Below are 17,477 nucleotides of genomic sequence, written 5' to 3' on the forward strand. Positions count from 1 at the left end.
GTGTTTGTAGAGAATGTTACCCTATCTTCATGAAGAAGATTCTGGAAACGAAAAAGAAAAGTTTACTAAAACATTGGATGGGTTACATTGTACCTCAGAACATTTTTAGAACCAAAAATTGATAGTTGGGAAGGCACTACCTCTAATGAAAAACCTACAAACTGTCGGTGACTAAATATGAAACTGATGCTACTATCTTCAGCAAAGGCAGTCTAATTAAAAGTGATATTAATGCAGCTGTTGGTCAGGAGGTTAGATCAGATGTAGCCCCGGGCAGGGATGCTGACAAGGATTAAACATCACCGAGCTGGACCGACTCCAACACCAGGGTCACCCCTGCATGAACTTGAGTGATGCAAAAAGACAGCAGATGTTGTACATTTGCACGTATAAACCTAAGTCCTCTCATCCTCTCCAAAAATATTGGTGCAGATATATTTATGTGAAGTCACGTGGCTTCACATCAGTGTTTTCTTTTCACCCCCAATCAGTGCAACTCTTTCTTTCCCCTCCTTCTCTCCCTCTGCCAGCTTTCACACAGCCTTTGTTCTTCAACAGGTATGTCCACCTGCAGTCCATCAGAATGGCTGCAGTGAGTCAGCTCTGAACAAAGCTCTCAGCAGTCTCTCTCTATCATGACCGCAAGCGTTTGGTAAACAAAGGCTCACAGATTACAAGGGAGAGGAGAGAATGGGAAGGGCACTCAAAAGACCAAAAGGTGTGAGTGAATCACTCACTGAATAAATTACTATAGAATATGCAATGTGTTTATTTCAGAGGAAATGAGCCTCATTTTAGCAGAGGAAAGAGATGCTTGCTATCAGGCTGTTAAACCTCCACAGAAGTTTCTGGGAATTAACATTTTATTTTACTGTCCTGGCTGTTCACTGCTTGTGTATTCTGTGCCTTGCCCTCTTATTGATTTACTTATTTATTTTATGTTATTTTAACTTATTGTTCTTTATAATTTGAACTGTGTAAGGGCACCAGCGTGCCAGTCAACATCCTAATTTATTTATTTGCTTATTTTCTGGTGTCCTGCTTGCTCCTGTCTGCTGTTGCTTTGTGGGTGTTTGTGTGGTCTGTAGACTGTTAAAACTGAATTGACCTTTAGGATAAATAAAGTTGTTTGAATTGAACTGAATTGAAAATCTGAGCAATAATTTAGCTAAAATTACGGTGCTCCTATCTGATTTAACTCTTACAATCCTATCTGATTTAACTATTTTCTCTCTTTTCTTGTGCTGCTTTCAGATGCCTTTCACAAGTATTTAACCCTTTGAACCATGATGCAATTTCTTTAGAAAACATGAATAAAAAGGCACTGAGCAACTTGGTTATAAATGTTTCACGCATCACAAGAAATCAGATTTAAATTTTTTTTTTTTAAATAGCTATAGAAAAACGTCAAGGGGAAAAAAAGCTTAAAAATATTTATAATGATCATTATTATATGTTTCAAATTATGTTACAATTTGTTTGTTACCTTTTTCCAGGTTATTCCTTGTTTGTAATAATAATAATAATAATAATAATAATAATAATAATAATAATAATAATAATAATAATAATGTCTTCTTTTTTAATGACGTAATTTGTGTAATTTGTAATGACGTAATGTGCTAATTTCCGTTATGTTCCGTGGTGTTCGGCGCCTCCCGGTGGTCATTATCGGTCACTACACCAACATGGCCGCCACGGCTGTATTAGTGAAGTGGGGTTGAACTCGGAAACAAAACCGCCGCTCAAAGGCCGGCGGCTATCGCTTCCTGTAGCTCACATTTTTACTACAGTTTGGAAAGAAATGGCGGACATGGATGAATTGTTCGGTAGTGATGGAGACAGCGACAATGACCAGAGAGGTAATGAAGTCTCCGAGCCGTTTAAAGTCTTTGTTGTTAATGAAGTTAGCTTGTTAGCGAGGTGGAGTTTTTCCTGATGCTAAGCGAATATTAGCATTACCCGAACAATTGTAGGGGAGAAAAGTGGAACCAGTACGCTAACAGATGAAGCTAGCTTTGTTATAAATGAGTACGAGTTTTTTAACCCTTCAGTTTAGTAACTTTTTACTTCAGCAAGCGTTAACAAGCTAACTCTTCGTGTGTTTTTTTTGTTAGCTAGCATAGTTAGCTGAGCTGGATGTCGCACGGCTGCAATAACAATACAGTGATTCACATGTTCTCATCAGACAAATGTGTGGCGTTATTGTTTGTTAATTTCATCAGTTAATTGGAAGTACTTAATCAAAACATAGCCCAAAATGTGTTAAACTGTGCATAAAGTAATTATGAATGCATTTTATTGTAGGGAAACTAGCAGTCTTTAGCAACATAGTATATTATACTGTACAGAGGGGACAGTATGCGTGTTTGTGTTCATTGACTTTGTGCACAATGACTTTGTGCACAATGACTGTGTGTGTGTGTGTGTGTGTGTGTGTGTTTTGTAGTATGAAAATGATTTTATAACTGCAGGGACAAAAATGACCGCTAAGACAAGCTTTTTACCCCTCTGGTGTACAGCTTTTATGGCAACAGGAATAAAGACAATGTTTCACTTTCTTTCATGTTGGGGTCATTATAGGAAAGGTAATTGAATTTCAAGTTTAAATAAGATCATTTAAACATGGTGGCGGGTTATTTTTGACCCCTAAGACAATGTTAGGGTTAACCCTTTTGACTGCAACACTATTTGCATTAGTCCTCACTAACTGTTTTTTGAACATACAAATTCCTCTCAATTCATCTGAACTTTAACTTTCTCTCATTTGAAACAACTTTTGGATATTATTAGGTAGTAGACGATTTTTAGTTCTGTACATAGTTTAAGTGCTTTTCATTTAATAACGAGTGAGTTCGTCTGTTGTCTGTAGGTGGTTTTGTTATATTTCTTATGGCTCTTTTGTTTGTGTTTCAGAGTCTGGCTCTGGCTCTGGTTCAGACTCGGAGCAGGAGAGACCCCGATCCCCCAGCAGCACCCCAGGAAGCGGCAGTGACAGTGAGAGGGAACGGGATGATGATGATGATGAGGAAGGCCAGGAGGCAGAAAAACCCAGTATAAATAAGGTGTGTGATTGCATTTGACTAAAGACAACCTAAACAAACTTGCAGTTTTTATTACAGCTGCTGTTTATCTCACAGTTCAACAGCTTGTACCAGGACTCCAGTGGACCCTTAAAAAGTCTTTAAAGGCACATAATTAATCCAACAAAAAATAAGGCCTTAACTGGTATTAAAATGTCTTAAACCAATCATTGAAAAGTCTTCATATGCTAAGACACTGGAAGAAGCATATTATGAATTATTTTTCTGACATTGCAGTGTGAAATCTCAAAAATAGTTGATAATAGGCATTTTTTACTTTTACTTACTTTTTAACCAAATACAACATCATGCAAATCAGGATGAAGTAACCAACAACACTTGTGTACATTTAATGCATCCATCAAATAAAAAATGAACAAGCTTTTCTCAAGGTAAACCAAATTGATACTTTAATAGCAATATATATTGATTGTGACCCACTCTAAAGAGTTTAGATTTTCTCAGCATTTGAAGTAGATCATCCAACTTTTTAACTTGACCAGAAAAGTAATGTGTTATGTTTAAGTAAATATTTGGTCTAAATTGTCCCTAATATGTAATTGATGTCTTTTTATTTCTACAGTCTTATACAATAAGTCAGGTATTAGCCTTGTAAATGCTGATTCAGCTCCTACAATAACCTCTGATGAGTAATAGGGAAAACACTGAGTGAACATTTCTGTCTATGTTTCTTATTTTATTGTGCCAGGGTTTCTTCAGCCAGTCGCCATTAATAAATTGTCTACCTGCCAGAGACTGTAAGTAATTTACAAACAACTCTCACAAACGTACTCTTACTCTTAATCTTTCCTACCTAATAGGAGCTATTTGGAGATGACAGTGAGGATGAGCAGCACAGTCAACACAGCGGCAGCGACAACCAGTCTGAGCGTTCAGGGAACCAGTCGGACGCCAGCATGCACTCAGACCAGGGAGAAAACGATCACTCTGATGCAGAGCAGCACAGCGGCTCAGAGCGTGGCCATCGAGATGAGGATGAAGACGAGGAGGACGGAGGCCACCGGTCAGATGGAGGAAGCCCGGCCGGCAGCGGGATGTCCGGAGCAGGGAGCCCTCGCTCTGAGAGGGGAAGTGTGCGTTCAGACAGGAGGTAAGCCAACGTACGCTGGAGGTGCCTCATTTTGTCAGCCGTTTGAAAGTTTAGATGCCTTCCCAAGCAATTATACCATTTGAACCCTGAGTAAATTGGCTTGCTTTCTTTTGAGAACATAGAAGAACAAAGAAAATGAGCAACTTTGCAAGAGATGCTCCACACATTGCAATAAATGAGTAGATTCAGATTTTTTTTTTAAAGGCTGAGGAAAATATTTTTTAAAAACCTATATTCATAATTATCTTAGTTATATATATTTATATATATATTTTTTCATTATTCTTCTTATTATTTAAACACTTTAAAGCATTTTTTTCAGATAATTTCCTTTTTTTTGTCCTTTTTTTATTTTTTTTATTTTTTTTTTATTTTATTTATTTTTATTTACAATCTGACCTGTAATGTTATTATGAGACATGAGATTTTAATTTCTTGATTAATGTCTTCCAATGTGTTCTGTGTGTTTGTAACAAGCTTGCACAGCGATCCTGGGACTCCGCAGTCGGGGCCGGGCACCCCTCACTCTGACGGAGAAGTTTCTGGCAGGGAGAACCAGTCGGACGATGAAAAGTGGGGAGGAGAAGCCAAGAGCGACCAGTCAGAGGATGAAGAGGAGAAACGTCATTACTCTGATGAAGAAAGGGAGAACTCTGATGACGAGGGGCCGAGGAACAGAAAGTCAGGTACTCTCAGAGTCTGGTGTTAGAAGTATAGGAAATACTGTTCATGAACTGAATCACGAGCCAGCCGTCTTTGTTAATCATGACATGTTGGATTTTGTGGTGGAGGATTAGGGCCATTTGTCAAAACTTAATCCAGAGCTTTAAGGTTAATCTCTTGAGTCTCAGATTAATTTTCCTTGTAGACTTTTTGCATGTGGTGATGATCCTTTTCTGTATTTACTGTAAGATGTGTTCATGTGTCTGGTACCTTTAGTTTATACTGGTGGTTCCCAACTGGTCCAGCCATAGGGTCAAGATTTCTCCTTAGTGTTTAGTTAAGGTTCACACGTAAGATAAAAGACCACATATTCAATTGTATTTCACAAAATGTAAACACCATGCAAATAAATAATAAGTGTTGTGCCAGAAATTCACTGTTATTATAAAATAAAGTGTGTTTTTTAAAACTTGACACATTTACAGGTCACTTGCAGTCCATATAGAATGGACCTGCTATTGCAAGCAATCATCACTTTTGGATTGTGCCCCACCAGTTAGGAACCACTGGTTTATACCATGTTGTCATGTTGAAATTATTTAGCTTCATCACCAGTTGTGATTTTATTTTTCAGAGTCTGCAAAGGGCAGTGATAGTGAGGATGATTTCCTCAGACAGAAACCAAAAGCAAAAGCCACCTCTGATTCAGATTCAGACAGTGATATCGGAACTAAGAAAGGTAAGAAATCATTTGAGCAAAGCAGTATTTTTACTGCAATGTGTTGGTTCACAGTAGTATCTGCAATTCAAGTCTGAGTTTTAATTTTATTAGTTGCAGCTGAAGTTGGTATTTTAATTGCTCTGATGTACTTAAATCCCTTAAAACCTGGATCGACATCAGTTTTATTATGCTATGTTGAGATGCCTTTCACAAGCTATTTAACCCGTGAAACCAAGGCCAATTGGTTTGATTTCTTTTGAAAACTTGAGGAAAAAGACAATGAGGAACTTGGCAAAAAATGCCTCGCAAATTGCAAGAAATTAGTAAAAGATGAAGAAAATGACATAGAATTAATTTTATAAAAGATAATTTAAAAAAAAAAAATTCTAGGAAAAAATATAGAAAAAATATAAAATATAGTATAGAAAACTATATGTGTAATTAATATATCCACATATTTAAAATTATGTTACAGAAAAAAAATGTATACATATAATTTTTATTTTTTTTAGGATTTTTAAGGGGTGGGGGAGCTCCTTTTCTTGTTTGTTGTTTTTTAGTTCGTTCGTTGTTATTTACTTCTTTTTTTGCTTATCTTCAGGTTATTTTCTTGTTTCTTTTTTTATTTTATTTTTTTTAATGAAAAGAAAACCCAAATTTTATGCTAATTTTTAGGCCTTGTATTTCCACCCATGTTTTTGAAAGAGTTTAATCCGATTTGCTTAGGTTTCAAAGGGCTAAAATAGTTCCATACTGTTCCACAGTGAAGAAGACAGCAGCAGATGACCTTTTCGGAGAGGCTGATGACATCTCTTCAGACAGCGATGCAGAGAAGCCCCCGACCCCAGGACAGCCCCTGGTATGCATCTGTCCTGTCGCTCCCTGTCTCTTTCCTCCTCCGATCATCAAGCCTCTTTAATTGTGCCCAATCCTTTTTTTTTATAAGAGTTCCTAAATCTCTTTTTCTCAGAGCTTCTGCTAAGCCTCTGTGAGCTGATCCTTATTATCATGGGTCGTTGAATAATAGAGTGTTTTTGAACTGTTCCCTTCCTCTCCCTCTTGTGTGTGTGTATGTGTGTGTGTGTGTCCAGGATACAGAGGATGGGATGGAGGGGGAGCAGGCTGAAGAGGAGCCTGCACCTGAAACTCGTATTGAGGTGGAGATCCCAAAAGTCAGCACAGACCTGGGATCTGACCTTTATTTTGTCAAGCTGCCCAACTTCCTGTCGGTGGAGCCCAGGTCAGAACCATGGCACTATCAATAAATACAATAATGCACATTTTCTAATGGATGAGCGCTAACATTTTGAAATGTAAGAAAAAGATAGCAAAATATAAAAAAGACCAAGAAGGGAAGGGGATGAAGAGGGGCATTATTTTGCAAACATGATTTCTGCCTGTGATCATTTCACTCTGCTGCAAGTGAAGAGGAGACCTGCCTATACTTTGAAGTGTTGAGCTATATAGGTTGGGTCTTGATAAGCACAAAAATGTCTGCATGTGACTGAAACTTGAGGTACAGCAAAACTACAAAATATGTGTTAAGATTTTGTCACACCACAGAAAAAAGTGTCACAAACCGCCCAGCAAAACAAAAAAAAATTAGGTTTCAAAACTGTGAAAAAACTAAGCGGAATATTCTGCTCCGAAAAACTGGAGGCGTATCTCCGCTAAAGGCACTGAGCCACAAAACAAATCGCTGCGAAAAGGACAGACTCTCGTTAACAGCAAAACTAGTTGCGCAAACAGCCCAAAGCGGAAGAACAACCGACCGTGCAGCGACAGACTTTCGTTCAGCAGCTAACGTTATCAGAAAGCACACAGCCACAGGAGTGCAGCAGCTGTCAGCGGGCCAGGGACCTGATTTTGGCTGAAAGACTGAAAGGTACGTTAGTGACAGCTATTTTGCTTTTGTTTAGATGATTGTGGCATTTAAGTTTTATGTTCATGTATTTATCATATTGAAAGAGCTAAGGGAGCACATGTAACGTAGAGAACTGACCACTCACACACGACGGGTGAACGGAACATCACTGACACGGTGCACTCTCAACGTTTTTATATAACGGGGTAGAGGTTGTGTAAAGGACAACTCAAGTAATTGAGCTGTGATTTCAGGCCCTCCTAGACACAAAATAGAATGAAATACAGATTAACTCCACAATGCCGCTCTGTATAGTTATTTTTATCGTGTTTACGACAAGTACTTGCTAACATTCGTATATAATGTATTTGGAAAGAAATCCTTGTTTTCACTTTAATTAGACTTTAAAGGTTTACCCATATTGATTTTCATTGAATTGCCTTCACAGACCCTTTGACCCTCAGTACTATGAGGATGAATTTGAGGATGAAGAGATGCTGGATGAAGAGGGACGGACCAGGCTCAAACTGAAGGTATGTTGCCCACCTTATGTGTGAATGTTTGAACGTGTCTGCAGTCATCTGTGTGGGCCAGGGCTGTACCTGACTCAGAATTATGTTGGTCGAATTGGATTCGGCTGTTCAATACGAACATTTCATGATTCCTTTTTTATTGCCATATAAAGTTTGAAAGTTTGAACAGGGCTTAGTGGGACGTTCGGTTTGACAGCAGCATTCACAAAATATAGTAAAAAGCGACATGCTAACAGTGGATTGCAAATGTGCCGTCACTAAATATCTAACAAAAGCCAGACTACAGGGTATGAACTTTGCTGGGAGCTGCAAATCCAGTCTCTCTCTCCCTCCGTGCCAGATATCTCATCCGTGCCGCAGCTGCTTGAATCAAAGAGTTGCGTGAAAGTTAAGGGCGCTAACTCCACAGCAAAATCTGCACACTAAAACATCTGTGGAAGTACACTGCACATTACGCAGACTAGCAAAAAACCCTCTCAAAAAACAACTGCTCGACTTGAAGCTATTTTAGTCGACTGAGGGGTCTCCAATTGACTCATGATTATAATCTCCAAATTTAAAGGGGCAACCTTAGCGTAGGTTGAAATGGAAATAGTTTCAAAGTAAAACCATCTCATTAAAATACCTTATAAGGCAGATGTTGTCATCAAGAGTTTTCTCTGTCCGACAGGTGGAGAATACAATTCGATGGAGAGCCAAGAGAGACGAGGAGGGAAATGAAACAAGAGAGAGCAACGCACGCATTGTCAAATGGTCTGATGGCAGGTGTGTATTATGTCAAGCTAAGTGTGTGACTCTGTGTGTGTGTGTGTGTGTGTGTGTGTGTGTGTGTGTGTGCACGCGTGCGTGCGGGAGGGAGAGAGAGAGAGAGCTCTTTACAGGGTTCCCACAGTCATAGAAAACCTGGAAAAGTCATTGAATTTCACATTGTCCAGAAAAATATTAAACGTTTTGGAAAAATTTGTGAAAATTATTTTGTGTGATGAATTTGAATTCAATCAATTTAACTTCTGTAGCTGTCCACATAATGCATACCTCATATGTGTCGGTGTAACATCTTGTTTATCTTCATACATGTTTCTTAATTTTCTCCCCGTATTGCATTTTTTCCTTTATGTATGCCAGCTATTTGAAATTATGTCTGAATAGAGTTTGATTCTGGTTTGTTTGAAATGCTGGGTAAGTGGGGAAAGACAAAAAAAAATTATTATGGCTCCTTTCATTTATCAATGAAAATATATGGGAACTCTGCCTGTACTTTCCGTGGTTTTAAATGTCTCTTTTTCTTGCCACAGCATGTCCCTCCACCTGGGGAATGAAGTGTTTGATGTTTACAAAGCTCCTCTCCAGGGAGACCACAACCACCTGTTCATCCGTCAGGGCACTGGACTGCAGGGACAGGCTGTGTTCAAAACCAAACTCACATTCAGGTAACACATGCCATTGTTGTTACTGGGGACAGGTTGCTGTTAAAGGGAGATTTCGCTGGTTTTCAACCGGCTTTGAATCAAAACAATGTGGGTAGTATGTGTAGATGAATTGTGGTAGACTGCCCTCCATCTAACCAGTGCCTCGATATCACTTCTCCCACCATTGCACTGGTTCCCAGGGCTTTTGTTTGAACTACTGGTTGTACTTCAGCATTTTTATTTATTTATTTATTTATTTTACTTCCTTTATTGTAAAATGCAGTGATAACAGAAAAAGTGAAGGCAAGTACAGGGACATCTAAACAAACAAAAGAGGTTATATAAAGTGACACAAAGACATAAAATAACAGGACAGACAAAGTAAAACATCAAGAAAACACGTTTCACATACACCGTGTATACATTCATATGCGAGCAGAAAGAGAATGAATAGAGGTCACAGTAAGTATAACTCAAAAAGGAGTGAAAAAATTTTACTACAAATTATAACTTTAGCATGTTTGTATAGCCCACCACAGCATGAACAAAGAGTATACTGCTGATTAAAAGGTTACTCGCCCCGCTCTCTTTCTCTCAAACTGAAATCCGATCAAACGTTAAAACTAATCACTGCTCATAAAATGTAAATCAAGACCGCACTGCCTTTTTGTCTCCTAAAATGTTTCCATAAACATACTTAAACACCCTGTTTAGCTGTAATAGTGAGAGTTTGTGAACAGGAAGTGGGCACCATAGCGCCATACTACTTCCTGCACTGAGAAAACGGAGGCCGAATAAACTGAGATCAAACAGTAAAACCAAGATTCTGCAACTGCGTTGCATATTTCTCGCCTCAAATGCTTGTAATTACATGTTTTAGCTTACCGTTTAGTCCACGTTACGTCACCCACCAGACGGAGCATCCAGTAAGGTGCGATTCATTCTGGTAGTTGTAGGTTTTCTACCTCTTGAGCAAAAATGATCCTATTTCTCTGGTCATGTAGCAGCAATTTCAAAAGTATGTGTGTCTTTCTGTGGCAGAGACAGCCTAGTTTTATGTGAGGACGCTCTTTATATCATTTCATATTGCTGAAATTCTTCTTTAAGACCCGAGTCTCACACGGAGGCGCATGTTTTCCTTTGAGGTAGAGGCCATGTGTTGCTATGAGTACTCCTCAGCTGTGTGGCTCCATGACATGCGTACATGCATTAAATGAGCCCCCTCACTGCCTCTAATTCCAAACAACAACAATAGCAGCCTTCATTCAAGCTCCATTCAGAAATGTACTCTATGCTGTAAGTCCTGGATCACCTTGTGCAAGATGCCCAGGTTTCTCCCAATAAGACGTCTGTAAGCCTCTTAGCAGCCCCCAAGTCCACCTGGATGTTCTGTCTCTTTAGACCACATGGGACTACTAGGACTCTGGCCAAAGCTGCTTTAAAGCACAACAGCTCTCCGTGATGCCAGACAGGACATTAGCATTTGTGCTGATTGAGTTTTATCATGAAAGCGGAGTTTTGATCAGGATTAGAGCTGAAGCTGCTCAGGGTACAAAGTGCTTTTCTTTTCAAGATGCAACTTCACAAATGAATAGAGGAAAAACCTTCAGGAAAGATGAAGACAGGGTTTAGGCTTAGTTTTTATGTAACAACTTTCGAATTAATGACACTCAATTTGCTTTTAAAAATGAAAGACACTGAAAGTATGTTTTCATTCACGGTACCATTTTCTTGCTTCCAGAGGGCTCCTAGCCGCGGGAGGGAAATCAAAGGCTGGAATGATATTTCAATTATGAGTTTGGCTTTACACGATTATGGCACAGGGTTCTCAGTCATTGCATCCATACATGACAATTTCTTACGTTTCTATATTTTCTCTCTACGTTCAGTTTTATCCCTTCGTTTATGCTAGCTGACATTAGGTTAGAACTTTTTTTATTATGAGTCCTTGAAAAGTCATGGAAAAGTTTTGAAAGTTTGTCCATGAAAATATGTGGGAACCATGATGACTGTGGTGTGCTCAATGTTGTCAACTTAGTGACTTTCTCACTAGATTTAGTGATTTTCCAGCCCCTCTAACTTTATTTCTTAAAGAAAACTGCTGCCATCGTGTCTGCTGCAGCTCAAGCCTATTGAGCTGTCATCATGTTATGAAACGAAGCTTTCAGCATGTCTGCTAACATATCATTCACGACGACATAACTGGAATGTGTCAAACATAAAGAATTTGTAAGAGGAGTCCTTCTCCTCATAGCATTCATGCAGCCTCCCACTGCAGATTCAGACTAAGACAAAGTAATGCTCTAGAGTGTTAACTGCTATGGATATCCAACCACACTCCAATATACTGTTTGTCGTAGTGGGGAATACAGATATAAGGAAATATAGTCCAAGTGCTGAAATTAACTTCCTCAGGAAACTGACTTTTTGGTTATAAACCTACATTGTTTACATCCATATTTGCTTGCTAGCAGTCAACTTGTCATTGCCAGGTTGCAATGCAGATGTTTTGTTTCTGTGGTCAATTAAGCATTTTTTGCATATTACCCCCAAAAAGTGAAGATGAAGATGAAGAAAAGACTAAGGAAAAGGGCTGAAACTGGCCACTTCATGTAGATTGAAGGAATTATTAAAAAAGAAGCACAAGGTAAGACGCCCTAAATCTGACATTGTTGTATTTCTTCTGTATTTCCAGGCCCCATTCCACAGACAGTGCCACCCACAGGAAGATGACCCTGTCTCTGGCTGACCGCTGCTCCAAGACACAGAAGATCAGAATTCTTCCCATGGCTGGACGAGATCCAGAGTCGCATCGCAATGAAATGATCAAGGTAACACACTCTGACCATCACCTCAGTCCATCTGTGCTGCTCTGCTGGTCTTTCCTCAGCCCTGTTTGAGAATGCTTGTGTTACCACAGGCACCAGAAAATGTGGCGGGAGGCCAGTTGTTGACAAGCATCATGCTGGTTACATAAAGACATAACCTGACACGCTTACATAACGGGGTCACACAGTGGTCAGTGAAATGGAAATAGTGTCAGCAAGTCTGGAGGGGGACTGGTTATGTATCTGCTGTCAACCCAAACAAGTACTGCTGATAGCGTAGTTTGTAGTTTCACTGCTCTCAGCGCTCATCTGAGGGGAAGTGTTCAGTTACTGTGGTTGTTGAACTCAGAAAAACAACTTTGACACCAAGTGCTCTCATATGTCAGATTTTGTTTATACCTACATGCTTTGCAATTATTATAAGTATGAATGTAATCTGACTTCCGCATGATCTGTAACTTAAGGAAGTGTTGGAGCCGATAGTGTAAAAAAAATTCGTAAAACGTGACTTTCTTCGTCATTTGGAATTGTATTTGCCAGTGGCATTTGTACTGGCATTATGCTACAACAAAAGGTCAGGCTGTTTGTTGTTTTTTAGTTTTTTCTTCGACAAAAATCTTAATAACAATTGGAAAAGCAAACAAAGCAGCTTTTTCTTCAAAAGTACAGCTTATTCAGCTGGGGGTGACTTGAAAGGGTTTTTGGCCAACTAGCACCAACTGATTGGCAGCCAAAATTGATGGTAGTGGAGGAGGAAATAAAATATAACAACGTGACCTTTTCAGGAAGATGGTTCAAGGAATGAAAGAGGCAGAAGAAGAGAGAAAGCCTTTATTGTCATTGTACTGCATACAGCAAGAAAAAGGAGAGATGCTCCACTTTGGTGTAAAAGCAGACACGCACACACTAATAATAACTAGGATAAATAATCAATGAAAAAAAAGTTGAGTGTACAGGGATTGAAGAAAATAACAACATGGTCAAACGGTATTGCACATTAAGTGAAATAAATAAATACTATTAATACGTTATTGCACATGGATACGTGGCAGTGTAGAAGACTCTCAGTGCATATTTGAGTTCATTGTGTTTATGACTGTGGGGAAGAAACAGTCTCTGAATCTGGAGGTGCATGTTTTTTCAGACCTGTATGGCCTGCCTGAAGGCAACAGTTCAAACAGGTTGTGACCAGGATGTGTGGGGTCCTTAATGATGTGAGCGGCTCTGCTGAGGTTTTGGGAGCTGCCGATGTCTTCTGATGAAGGCAGCGAGCAGCCGTTGATTTTCTGAGCTGTTTTTGTTATCCTCGAGAACCTTCCTGTGTTCTACTGAGCAGACTGAGTACCATCCTGAGACGCAGTATGTTTGCAGTCTCTGGATCTCTGATAAGGCCACCAGCAGCTCCCTCTCCAGGTTGTTTCTCATGTGAATCCTCAGGAAGTGTAGTCGCTGCTGTGTCTTTTTTACCAGTCAGTACGTTTACATGCACAGTTTGGTCGAGTTACAGTTATAGCTCTGTAAGGTCATTTAATTGGACTACTGTCCTTGTTCCAGTGTACAAGCACTGTGGGAGAATCGATTTATTGTCCCATGCCGGCACGGTAGGTGGCGATATGCCCCCTTTCAGCTAGCTGCTATTTGACTTTCTTCCGGTTGACCCATTGCATCATGTACAAACATGGCTCTTGCTGTAGCACTTGCCATGTTCATAATTACATCTTGTTTTTGTTTCTGCCCTTCTTATTCTTTTGTTTTTCCTGGCTTATGCTGTTAAACTCTCTCAAAACTCAGATCTAATTGAGTCTGGGTGCGTCAGTCCGACTTTGAGAAATTTGACTTAGTACAATTTTAGTTGGAGGAACATGTTTAGATGTATTTTAAAAGTCCAGTTTTAGTTGGACTAACACAATAATAGGGCTGTATAGGGCTGCTGCGACAGGCCCCTGGCCTCCTGTCGTTTTGAAAAAGTGGCCCCCCAAATAAAGCAAGCTGAGTATCCCTGGAGTAGAGTGATGGGCAAGTTAAAAAGTCAGTTTGAGAGGAAGTCCTCTGTCCAGGAGCAGATGGGGGAGGACAGGCCAAGGTCAAACAGTTTTCTGTGTTCACATGGTCGAACAAGAGTCCACCACTGGTGGAAAACTTTAACAAATCCTATTCTGACACAAAGAAGCAAAATGAATCAAGCCGTTCCAACAGTTCCACCTTCCCATATTTTGACGTGATGACCAACATATATATATATATATATATATATATATATATATATATGCTTCTCTGTAGTTTGGTGATATATGATTGACCAGCTCTGTCAGACCAGTGTGGCAGTTGTGCTTGTAGCCTATATTTTGACAAAGAAGTCCTTGGTTTAGCCCTCCTATTGCACATGTTAAACTAATTACCGATTACTTCTATTATATTTATAGTTTATTTTCATAGTTTGATGCCCCCCATGCTCTTGCAACATGTTCAGTTTGACTGTAGCCTTCTTTTTTTGTACCTTGAACTGTCCATTTAATATGGAGCACTTAATTAATCCCAGTAGGAAATGGCTTTGTTAGAGCAGCCACGTTACATCAGTCACAACACAATAAGCAGGATATGGCTACTCGAGTAAACAAAGTACAGAAAAAAACATAAATAACAGACCACACTTTATAAAAAGAAACTGAGCTACTTGGGGTTAAAAATGTCAACGGACCACCTTAGATCTAAAGAGAAATTACTGCACTATTCGACTCCGCTATTCTGCACTTCCCTACACCCGTCATTAAGGGGCCATACAGTGAATTTCTTCTCACATGAATTATGCACATTCAAAAAAAAGTTCTTTTAAAAATACATGCAAGAAACAAACCGTCAAACTTTAAGCCAGTTCTTAAAGTAATTCCCGCTGGTGTCTCTCTCGGCAGAAAGAGGAGGAGCGGCTGCGAGCTTCTATCCGCAGAGAGTCCCAGCAGAGGAGGATGAGGGAGAAGCAACACCAGAGAGGGCTGAGCAGCAGTTACCTCGAGCCCGACCGCTACGATGACGAGGAGGAGGGCGAGGAAGCCATCAGCCTGGCAGCCATCAAGAGTAAATACAAGGGAGGAGGAGGCCTGAGAGGTGAGGACGCTTAGACACAGGGCGTTCCAACTGCGAGCCTGCGCCGACGCCAACTTATTGACCACATGCAACACTGTATTGTTTTCATAATGAAGATGCGCCTTACAAGTACATTTCTTCATGACTACCCTTATAAATGTAAACTGCTCAAACTGAGATTTTAAGACATTTATTATTGTCATACAGACACAAACATCTTAAATGCTACATTATATTTAGGATCACATACACCCTTCTTGAGTCTGTGCAAATGGTTAGTCTGTTAACTTTATGTCAAAGTGTTGCAGGAACTTTTGCAAAAACCGAGCAACTTACTAACATAATCGTGAAAATCGAGAAGATGTTTACAAAAGGAAAAGAAAATAAATGTCACCAATGAATGTTAAGAATAGGTTTTATTTTCTAATTCTGTAATTATTATGTATTCAATTGTTAATTTATTTACTTATTTATTTATTGATTAATTTATTTCGTGTAATTGCAAAGGGATTATATAGCCTACCAAAATTCTGGTTAACATTAACACAGTCCACAGATCAAACAAAAAAAAGAACATAAAGTGGTAGTAAGCTTTATTTTTCTGCATGTTTACCAAATATTACAACTAGGGCTGTCAGCGTTATTGCATAATTAACATGTTGATTTTTAAAAATTGCGTTAATCTCTGGACGACATTCTCATCTTTAAAAGGCTGCTCTTTAAAAGCTGGAGTTATGATACTGATATCATCTGAAACTAGAGATCTAAGGAATTCAGTGGTATCGGCATGGCCATTTAACAATTGTCCCTTGACCCCTGACCTCAAGATATCTGAATGAAAATGGGTTCTTTGGTTACTCATGAGTCTTCCTTTACAGACAGACAGAGTGGGAGTGGAAAGTGTTCGCATTGGAAAAGGCCAACAGTCATGTTCTCTTTCTCATTATTTCTCTAAAGATTTTTAAAAAGTCAGAGGTCGAATGAATGTAATGAATCTCCTGTTTTTTTTTCTTTGTTTTTTTTTGACCCAATCCAGAGGAGCGAGCGAGGATCTACTCGTCAGACAGTGATGAAGGCTCTGATGATGACAAAGCCCAGAGGTTGATGAAGGCCAAAAAGCTGGACAGTGATGAGGTAGGTGCAGTATCCTGCTCGACAGACAGGGGGCAGCGTGCACTGTGGAGCTTTAAACTTGTCACCCTCGTGTGAACTGAACAGGACAAGAACTACTTGTCCTTTTAAAGAACATGCATTTAATTCTGCTCGTAATGTTTCTGCAAAAGCTAAAGTTGTGGAATTGCCAGAAAACAAAATGCAGCATGACGAACAAAAAGTACTGAGAACTGTACAAAAAGTCTGCTGCTGTCAGCATCACAGCATCATCTCTCCTGCTCTGTTCTGTGCAGGAGGGCGAGGGATCGGGCAAGAGAAAGGCAGAGGACGACGAGGAAATGGCCACCAAGAAGAAGAAATATGTCATCAGTGATGAAGAGGAGGAGGAGGAAGAGGAAGAGGATGACGAATAATTTTTTTTAATCATTCCACTGTATTATCAGTGCCCAGCCCACATGGCATGTAAACAGCCATATTTTGTTTTGTATATTTTCTTAGGATCAGTGTGTGGGTGAGTGTGTGTGATTGTGTGTTTGCTTGTTTATGTTGTGTACAGCTGAGGTGAGAAATAAATACATGGTTGTCTTATGTAACCAAAGGACCCTTTATTTATACTTTTTTCTTACTATTATGATTCATATGCATGAGTCACATTGTTGTCAGTTTATAAAACATTAGTCCAGCGCTTAGTCCAGTTTCCAAACAAAAAGGAGGTTAATGAGATAAGTGCTGTAGGCTGGTAAATAAACGCAACAGCAACACCTGCCGCTTGCTCGCATAACAACTAACCACTAGTGTTTTACCAGTTTCACCAGTTCATTGGGATGAAAATGTTCCCTTGGGGAAAAAATTGGGAGAAGAGTTGTGGGACAAATCTGAACTGGTGCTGAAAGAACCAGCAAAACCCACCTGACAGGAGAGGCAACAGGAGATTTAGGAAATTGCTGTAGTTCTCTGGGAGAAGATCCTCCTTAACCTGTCTGCCAGCTCAGGCAGAAAAGGCAGGGAGGAGAGGCCCCAGCTGGGAAATATGGGTCTTATTAAAAACATGTTGATATTGGTACACCATTG

At 39.6% G+C, this 17,477-nt stretch overlaps 1 protein-coding gene across 1 annotated transcript; it reads left to right on the forward strand.

Annotated features, from left to right (window-relative positions):
• The first annotated feature begins 1,674 nt into the window (after positions 1 to 1,674).
• On the forward strand, positions 1,675 to 17,008 carry leo1 (LEO1 homolog, Paf1/RNA polymerase II complex component). Its single transcript, XM_042485463.2, has 14 exons — positions 1,675 to 1,862; positions 2,917 to 3,065; positions 3,905 to 4,194; positions 4,672 to 4,880; positions 5,492 to 5,596; positions 6,343 to 6,437; positions 6,670 to 6,818; positions 7,891 to 7,975; positions 8,646 to 8,740; positions 9,271 to 9,405; positions 12,080 to 12,215; positions 15,122 to 15,314; positions 16,330 to 16,427; positions 16,700 to 17,008. Exons 1-14 carry the CDS (start codon positions 1,805 to 1,807, stop codon positions 16,817 to 16,819), a joined length of 1,917 nt encoding a protein of 638 aa, XP_042341397.2. The 5' UTR covers positions 1,675 to 1,804; the 3' UTR covers positions 16,820 to 17,008.
• The last annotated feature ends 469 nt before the right edge of the window (positions 17,009 to 17,477 follow it).

Source organism: Plectropomus leopardus, chromosome 1, assembly GCF_026936395.1.
Source record: "Plectropomus leopardus strain MGB_pleo_1.0 chromosome 1, ASM2693639v1, whole genome shotgun sequence".
Classification (NCBI taxonomy): Eukaryota; Metazoa; Chordata; class Actinopteri; order Perciformes; family Serranidae; genus Plectropomus; species Plectropomus leopardus.